General features: G+C 33.4%; 1 protein-coding gene across 2 annotated transcripts in view; it reads left to right on the top strand.

Moving 5' to 3' along the window:
• LOC106465446 (adhesion G protein-coupled receptor L3-like) overlaps nt 1–9323 on the top strand; it is a 36236-nt gene that overhangs the window by 10377 nt on the left and 16536 nt on the right. For both annotated transcript variants that reach the window (XM_022393728.1, XM_022393736.1), the window contains exons 3-8: nt 1479–1582; nt 3336–3527; nt 5373–5556; nt 6078–6221; nt 7267–7484; nt 9240–9289. In XM_022393728.1, the coding sequence (XP_022249436.1) occupies nt 1479–1582; nt 3336–3527; nt 5373–5556; nt 6078–6221; nt 7267–7484; nt 9240–9289 (892 nt within the window). The remainder of the gene's footprint in view (nt 1–1478; nt 1583–3335; nt 3528–5372; nt 5557–6077; nt 6222–7266; nt 7485–9239; nt 9290–9323) is intronic.

Here is a 9323-nt window from a genome sequence, read left to right as displayed (position 1 = left end):
CTTGCGCTAAAAGACAACAATGATATCATACTGTATATTATAATTCAAACTTTAGTATTATACATTATTTAATTGCTTGATTTAAAAGTAAATATTAAAAGAACACAGATAAACATCGATTTTTGTGTGTCATTTGGTATGTTGAATGCAGCATTGGTTCAAATTAGATGTTTTTGAAGTCAGAATACCATGTCTATAGTTTTGTACGATATAGAAACTCAAATTACTGATATTGACAAGCTAGAATATAAAATAATATTCACTATTTTCATTAACTTAGTACATTAGTTTGTTTTTTGATATGTAGGGATCTTTGTTGTTGTAATCATTTCACTGAAGCTAATTTAACTCTTAGAGGTGTGTTGTCAGCGCTGAGCAGTGTTCTTGTGAAGGTCCTAACAGATAATTTCAAAAAAGTAATAAAACAACAGTAAAATAACAGTATTTTATTACCCCCCCCCCCATAAAAATATGTAGTAACTTGCTTTAACCCAGTGTCTACTAAACCAGTCAAACACAGCTGTCTTTTCGGAGGAATGTAGAATATTCATCATTCTGATCGCCAGGATATTTCCTTTACTTCAGCTGTCTTTTTCGGAGGAATGTAGATTATTGATCATTCTGATCGCCAGGATATTTCCCTTACTTCAGCTGTCTTTTCGAAGGAATATAGAATATTCATCATTCTGATTGCCAAAATATTTCCTTTACTTCAGCTGTATTTTCGAAGGAATGTAGAATATACATCATTCTGATTGCCAAAATATTTCCTTTACTTCAGCTGTATTTTCGAAGGAATGTAGAATATACATCATTCTGATTGCCAAAATATTTCCTTTACTTCAGCTGTATTTTTGAAGAAGTGTAGAATATACATCATTCTGAACGCCAGGATATTTCATTTACTTCAGTTCTTTTGTATTTTCAAAGCATGAAGATAACAGTACTGATATATGAGATTTGTTTTTTAAATAACACGTCTCTTCTTCACATCTGGTGATTAGAATGCCTTGACTATGAAGCCTAGGGTCCATGTTCAGACCAGAGTAGTCCAAGAGTTGCCGAAGATTCTAAAACGAACAAATAAACAAATTTTGGCCACTAGTATTTCTTTTTCTTAGACACATTATATTTTCCTCTACTCTAATCAGTGTATATGAATTACCTATTTGTTAAAGACTAATATTCTGATACATATGCCTTTTAAATCATGTAGTTATACAGTTTAGTTTCTTATTGTAACTGTATTTAAGCCGTAACAATCTTGTTTTTCAGTGTGTTAAAACTGTAACAATCTTGTTTTTAGTGTGTTTAAACCGTAACAATCTTGTTTTTTAGTGTGTTTAAACTGTAACAATCTTGTTTTTAGTGTGTTTAAACCGTAACAATCTTGTTTTTAATGTGTTTAAACCAATCTTGTTTTTTAGTGTGTTTAAACCAATCTTGTTTTTAGTGTTTTTTTTTTTGTGGATCTTTAGGTCGCTCAAGGTGGCAGTGTGGGTCAAGCCCTCCTCGGTGGGTGGGTTCTTTCCCTGATCTCAGCAACTGCCAGTCGACATGGGTTGAAAGCCTCAAGAGAAGGGTAAGTGTTTCCTCCATAGCGTATCGATAATATGTTGAAGGAATGATGGAAGTATATCAAGATTACGTACGTATAGTGTTCTGTTTAAATATTAAATGTTAGTGTGTGCTATACGTAAAAAATAAAACATTGTTTATTTGTGAAAACCTCTGGGCCTTCTCTTGTATCATCATTCGTATTTTCAGACTCAGCTGCTCCACAATTAATCTTTATTTGTACTTTCTCCTCAGAAACTGGTGAAATTAGTGATGTATTTCATTCTTATTTTTTTAGAGCTTTGAAGTAGACAATTGTTATGTAATCTCAGGAAAAGTCAACACCATTGACCATACTTTGATAGTATTTTCAAATACACCAGAGCATATGATAACAGGGAAAAGTGTCTTTACACTATAGACAAAACGCTGAAGCAATCTGTAATATCTGTTTGTAATGCCTGTCTCGTTAGGCACGAGAAAGAGCTATTAGATCTGAGGTACGGCCCTCGGCAATACGTTTGCAAAATGTAAGCTCGATAAAAGTTGTAAAGCATGTATTACTACACCCAAAACTAACACCACATTTCTCACAATACTTGAGTATGAAAAATGTTGTTTTCTGGATTCGGAAATTCGCGCAGAGGGCTACATGTGCTAACCGTTCCTAACTTTGAACCGTTATACTAGAGACAAGGCAGCTATATAACCAGCAGCATCCACCTAACTCTGACTCTTGGCTATTCTAATCGAATAGTGGGATTTATTCATCACTCTTATAACGCATTCACAGCTCCAGAGTGTGGAGCACGACTCGCAACTATAGCATCGAACCATGAACCGTCGGATTCGCAGCCCAGCACACTGACCACTTGGCCACACCAATACCGTATCAGAATATATATATATATATAATTATTGTTCTTACCCTGAAATTCCAGTTATATAAAAATCAAATCTATATTCAACTGCTTGAAATATATTTACACGACTGCTTCTATAATTCAGTTTCTATTAAAGGAGCATTCTGGTGGTTTGGCGATATGTTTGAGAGCAAATAATGTAAAAACCTTGGGCTCAATCCTTGTGATATCCCATTAAGCAACTTAAAGTATACACATTGTACTGTTGAAAGGACTTTAGAATACGGAAGTAATGGACTTGGAATTCTTAACGCGACGAAGCAAAGTGTTTTTACAAATATGTTTATAATTACCTTGATAGATTTCGGGGATGTGACACCTTCTAGTAGTTTCTCTTCTTCTTTTCCCTAGTTAAGTCTAATTAGGCCTTATAAAGCGGTACAGTAAAACAAATGACATAATTGTTCTATTTGTAGATCATAGGCTTATTTATATGTTATCTGCAAGGAGTAAAAAATATAACCAATACCTATCATACCTGTGATGATTTTGTTTTGGCTTTTCTAAGGTTTTCGTTTACATGTTCTTCGTCTACATTCTGAAAATTATATTAATATTGTATTGTCATTAAAATGTCTTAAACCGAAAATGAATGAGCTTTTATTTGATCATTTGTCAGTTGCTGGTTGTGTAATATTAAAATATTCTCACAATAAAAAAGGTCACCAGCATTGAAGGTAACCAGACAGCGCCCCTAGTAATCTAACAGGTAAAACATGATCATTTGTTCCTTGGTTTCGATCTATACAACATGAAATGATGTTAAACCCATGTTTCGTTTTACACATCCAGTTCAGCATCATAGACTCGTACGAAGGAAATACATTCAATGTTTTCCTTTTCTTTGTATGTCAGATTAATGGTGGGGATTCGGTGGTAGGTATTGCAGCAGAATTGGCTGTAATCACTAGAACTAAGCCTCTGTTTGGAGGGGACATAACTCAGACATTGGTCATTCTCCACCGCCTTGTCTCAAAGCTGGAAGATCGTGTCCAAGAAATTACGGACGACAAACAACGCTATCAAGTGATCAGAGAGATGCTTCAAGTAAGTTAACGCTATTTCGTTTCACGTTTGTAACAAAATATATAACAGTAAACATGTATTGTAACAAAAAATATCAAACGGTCTTTGTTTTGTTTCATAGACGTTAGGTAGATATCCCTAAAACAAATCCTTTTGATAGATGACATCAAAATAAGTCTTGCTGGTTTATAGACATTAACCAGGTAATATTTAAATGAATATGATCTTGTTCACCAACTTTAGTTAGATAACATTGAAACGAATATGATCATGTTCATAGACTTTAGCTAGATAATATGTAAACAAATCCTCATATAGACGTTAAATAAATTCATGAAAACTTATCATATAGTTAGGTAGTTACTTAAGTAGAAAAATCTATATTGATAACATCCAACTTAATTAGTTACTTAAGTAGAAAAATCTATATTGATAACATCCAACTTAATTAGTTACTTAAGTAGAAAAATCTATATTGATAACATCCAACCTAATTAGTTACTTAAGTAGGAAGATCTATATTGATAACATATCACACAGTTAGGTAGTTGCTTAAGAAGGAAAACCTATATTGATAACATACTAAACAGTTACCTAACTGTTTAAATAGAAAGATCTATATTGATAACTTACCACATAGTTAGGAAGATCTAGATTCAAACTGATAAAGTTTAAATTAGTACCGTAGAATAAAAGTTTTAAATACATTAATGTTTAGAATAATGCGTTCATGATTTCAGATGATGCGTCGATAGACAGACGGGTTGATTCATGAATGAGATAGATAGAAGCATAGATTAATGAATTAATCATCTAGTTAAACATCAGAGAGTTCAATGGAATGATGAATGGTTAATAATTTTGAAAAAATATAATATATGAATAGGTTAGATAGGTAGAAGGTTGAAGGAATTAGACAGATCGATAGATACCTTAGTAAGGATTGCGTCAGAATTAATGGAGTTTCAGTTTTCTGATTCTTAGAATCGGGTACATAAAGAAGAAACATAAGACATCGCTTCCTATTACTCTTGAGACACCGAGATAAGGATCTGATATTTGTATTTAGTGCATAGAAGTTTTTGGAATGTTGTAGCTTAGTTACAAATGTGTTGGTATTTGGATACTTCTGTTTGTTGCTGTGGTAAAATGAGAAACAGATAAAGTTCACGTTGGAGACTAAATACCTTGACAAGACGTTTCACTCATCTTACGTTTACAACTGTGACACTAATACAGTTCTCGTTTGATAAAGAAAACTCTAACTTTGGCGTCAGTTTTCTGTTAAAGATTGGCATTTTCCAAGAGGATTTTGACTTTTGATGTATTTGATTACTTTTATTTCATTCAAGAAAGTAAAAAAAAAAAAAAAGAGAAAGAAACGAAAATTGCACCTTATAAGAACTTCAAATAGAATAGTTTCACTTGTTAATGTTCTCATAAAATGTGTATTACAATGGTAGTAGATAATAAATCACCAGTAAGCCCTAATTTGTTTTCTCGGAAACCGAAATCCTTTTGAAATAACATCATCTTCTGTAAGAAATACTTTAAAATGCAAGACTTCTCAAAAGTTTGAAAATTTAATCACATTTTTTTCTTCTTCTGAATGACGTTTTGTGTTGTTTGCTAAAATTTTCTCTCTGGTACGAAATATACTGTTAAAAAGTTCACTAGGAGATTGGTATCCATGATACGATAGCATGACTGATGGTACCCTAGGGTCACAGATTATACAACTCACAAGGCTGTAAGTTTACTTAGTGGTCTTCTGGTAACCAACTTATCACTCTTACTTCTAGAAAATGGTAGGTTCTATTTTGCTTACATGTTGAAACATATTTACTCCTTCTGTCCACTATGTAGTCTGTGCAGGAAGTCAGCAGTAACCTCCTGGAAGAATTCCAGAACCAGTCTTGGCTAGATCTTCCTGTGTCTCAACAACGGCTGGCGACTTCAGCCCTGATCCAGAGATTGGAACAGATCACGTGGTTACTGGCCGACTCACAATCTTATGGAAGACGCTTTTCGCGTGCCGAATCAAATATTTGTAAGATCCATTCAATATTCACTCAGTCATTTTGTTTCTGATGTCCAAATTATCATGATACAACAAGTTAAACAATTGAATGACAACGTTACACTTTTTTTCTTTTGTGTAGCATTTACATGATTGAATTTCAGTTATTTTTGTTTCTATTACATTTAATATTACTTGCGTGATAATCTAAACATTCTAGAAAAGTATCAGGAGATTATCACAAAAACGTATTGTTTTCTTTCAACGAGTAAAAGGGGCTTATTTTTCTTCGTGGTGAGTTTTCCTCTAACGTAATACAAGAATCAAGCCTAATATCACATTCAAGTGTAGCGTAACATTAAGGTTTGACTTACTTCTCTCTTATTGTTTCTCTTATATTATTTTTTATCGAAATAATACGTTAATTTTACGACTGTGTGCTTTACCTTTATAAGATAATATATAGCGTTACGTTTACGATACCTACACATTTAACCTTTTACGAAGACAATATACATCTTAAAACAATGTTATATGTGGTGTCTTCCTAGTGGTATCCATCAGGTTGGTAGAAACTTGGGCTGCTTCTGTCGTCTACTTTCCTGTTCCAGAAGACGTAGAAGGGACACGGTGGTATCGAATGGAGGATTCTATACTTTTACCAGCAGCTGCTTTATTAGGAAGTGCACTAAATGGTTAGAATGTTAATTAATTGGTACAGACAAGAACAATACGATGAAAATATTAGATTTAATGATATTTCGTAATTGTTGTCACATTATAAAAACTATAAGTGGGTCAGGCGTGGCCAGTCAGGTCTTTAACATGCCGGACTGTGAATCCGAGGGTCTATGGTTCGAGACCCGTTGCCACAAAATCGCGCTCCGCACTTTAGGGTCGCGGGGGGATTATACAAATGGCTGTCAAATCTCGATATTTGATTGCAGTAGTCCAAGAGTTAGTGCTGTTAAGTAGTGCCTTTTTTCTGATTTATCACTAAAACTGAAAACTTGTTAAGTAGTGCCTTCTCTCTGATTTATCACTAAAACTGAAAACTTGTTAAGTAGTGCCTTCTCTCTGATTTATCACTAAAACTGAAAAATTTGGGATGACTATCATAGCTCTCCCTTGTGGAACTTTGTGCGAATATTTGAAACAAAACCAAAACTGAAAATGAACTGAATAATGTCGCATTTTGCGACGGGTTAAGTTTTTATAATACTAGACTTTTTTCTTTGCAGTTTCTTATTTGAACTTACATATAGGACTATTCTGCACAACAATCGTTTTAACGTTACAAATGTTGCTAACAATTGGCATACTAGATAAAACTTTACCCCATTTGGTATTTAATTTAATTGTTTGACAAAAAGAAAAGGAACAGGAACCGAGATATCAGACAACTTACCCAAAGGAAATTTGGCAACGTTGTCTTATTTCTTTCAATTCGAACTTGAATGAAATATAAATAGAAGGTGTTCTACTGGCGTTGAGACGTAATATTGGTTAGGCAACCAAAACAATAGAACAAAACAAAAATAAGTGAATAAAACTTGTTTGAAACCAAATGGTATTGCCTATTTTCGGATTTATTGTTTCTTTGATATGTAAGCTTCTTTTGTGATTGATTTTATTCTAGTGTGAATTAAGCTTCGTGCTCTTAATTAGAGTTAAGACTAAGATATTGAAGAATAGCACGATTAAATGTATAAAATAAAAATATCTGTGTTTCTTTTGTAGGGGTTGTGAAAGTAGTATTTGTAGCTTACAACAGGGTGGAAGAGTTTTTATCCTTAGAGATAAACCTCCCAGTAGATATGGGAAGCACAGTTAGTTCAGTCACTGGTTTAACGAACTCCACCCAGGTAATCAACTCCAGACTTATCTCTGCGTCGGTTGACAACTTTCGAATGGTAAAACTACATCAACCTGTGACTGTTACCTTAAGACATTTGCAGGTAAGAGTAAGTGTTAACTGAACACTAGGCTATACGTATTTATAGATATAAGTGTTTCGTTAAGGTGTTTTGTTTTTGTTTTTATGAATTTAAAATTAACTTGTCATATAAACAGAAAGAAAGAAAATAATCTAAAACTAACTTACTGTAAGAATCCATTTTTGGGTGAATAGAGCGTGCCTGACACCAGGCTGGAAAGTTCAAGGTTCGATTCGCGATGCCGCTGTGAGGGCGATGTAACCATTGCAGTTAATCCCGTTATTTGGTTAAGGGGAACCGTGAGGGGGCAGGTGGTGCTGATTGATTACTCTCCGTCCGAATGACAGTTTTAAGTTATGGATGGTTGTATCTGAACCTTGGGGTCTTTAACCTGATCGTTTAGTCTATGTGTCACGTTAGGTGACATTCAGGCTTAAAATGACAAACATTCTAATATGGTACAAGACATCGGAAGATTAACTATATATCTCAAGGTTTTCTTACATTATCAAAACTTTTTTATTGAGTGCATTTTTAATGAGATTTTTTAAATACGTTTCCTGTAGGGCTCATTTGTGGTTAGCGGGCCGCACTGTGAATCCGAGGGTCCATGGCTCTCGTCCCATTACTGCTAAGTCACACTCTGCACTTTGGAGTCATGAGTGCACTATAATAGTGAAGACCAAATTAGATAGCCCAAAAATTGGCGGTGGGTGCTGTTAACCATCTGTCTTCCCTCTTATTTATCATTTAAAAATATGTGTAACTCTGCGCGAATATCCGAAACAAAGTGCGTGTCTTAATTTATCTGAATTCTAAGTCGCTCTAAACGTTTAAGGCAGCACTGACCCTTAAAATTGGGCAAATTCACATGCTGAAGAAACATTGTTAAACACTTATAACCTTCAAGTTGAGTACAAAACAAAGTATGATGTAACCTCTGAAAGTACACTTTCAGTCATATATGTTATATGCATAATTAATATGGCAGGGATAAAGAAATACATAACATAAACTGTTTTAACACCATATCTTTACTTAGGAATGATAAAAATACATGAAAATTGATACAAATTCTCTTTGTGAACATCCTCATAGCTTGAATTTAAAGCTTTGCAAATTTTCTGCAACGTTACCGAGCTATGGGAATTAAAGTATTTAATTAATGCCTTCGTTAGTGGCAATTAGACTCATAACAAGAGAATTGGTAAAGAATTTTGAATTTTGAAAAATTCAAGCTATGAAGGAGTGTAATATCAACAAGTTTGCTAAATTTCATGCTGATATTGGCTTTAATTGTGAAATGGAAATGTAATTATAACAAACTAGACTTTTATTTTTAATCACTTACTACAGGCTAGTTATTTATATTAAGTTATTAATAACTGTGAATTTCTGCAATGTTTAATTTCACTAGGTACCAAATGAGAAATATTTTATTCCAACAACTGTAATATCAAATAAGATGTAAAAATTGAAGAAAGAATTAATTCTGTTTTAATTCAAGAATGATAAATAATATACATATTATTTAAGCTAGGTGGTTGAAATGTTTTTTTAATCAATATTCCCCACGAAAGTTTAGTACATAATAATGAAACTTAAAGCATGTAAGATAAATCACAAATAAAAATAAAGAATATTTATACTACACAAGTAGATTATAAGGTCGTATGGGAATTGTAGTAAAAACAATAACAAAATCAGTTACACATATTTTTAGCTATGCACCAAAGTCATATTAATTTTGCAATAAATCTGTATTTTGCATTATAGGAAGAGAATATGAGCAATCCTCGTTGCGTGTTCTGGGATTTTGATTCCAGGTGAGTGAAACGAAATTTAGTTGAAGGCTACTGT

Source organism: Limulus polyphemus, unplaced genomic scaffold, assembly GCF_000517525.1.
Source record: "Limulus polyphemus unplaced genomic scaffold, Limulus_polyphemus-2.1.2 Scaffold68, whole genome shotgun sequence".
NCBI lineage: Eukaryota > Metazoa > Arthropoda > Merostomata > Xiphosura > Limulidae > Limulus > Limulus polyphemus.
The sequence above is the reverse complement of the archived record's forward strand: the minus strand, read 5'-3'. Positions and strand labels throughout refer to the sequence as shown.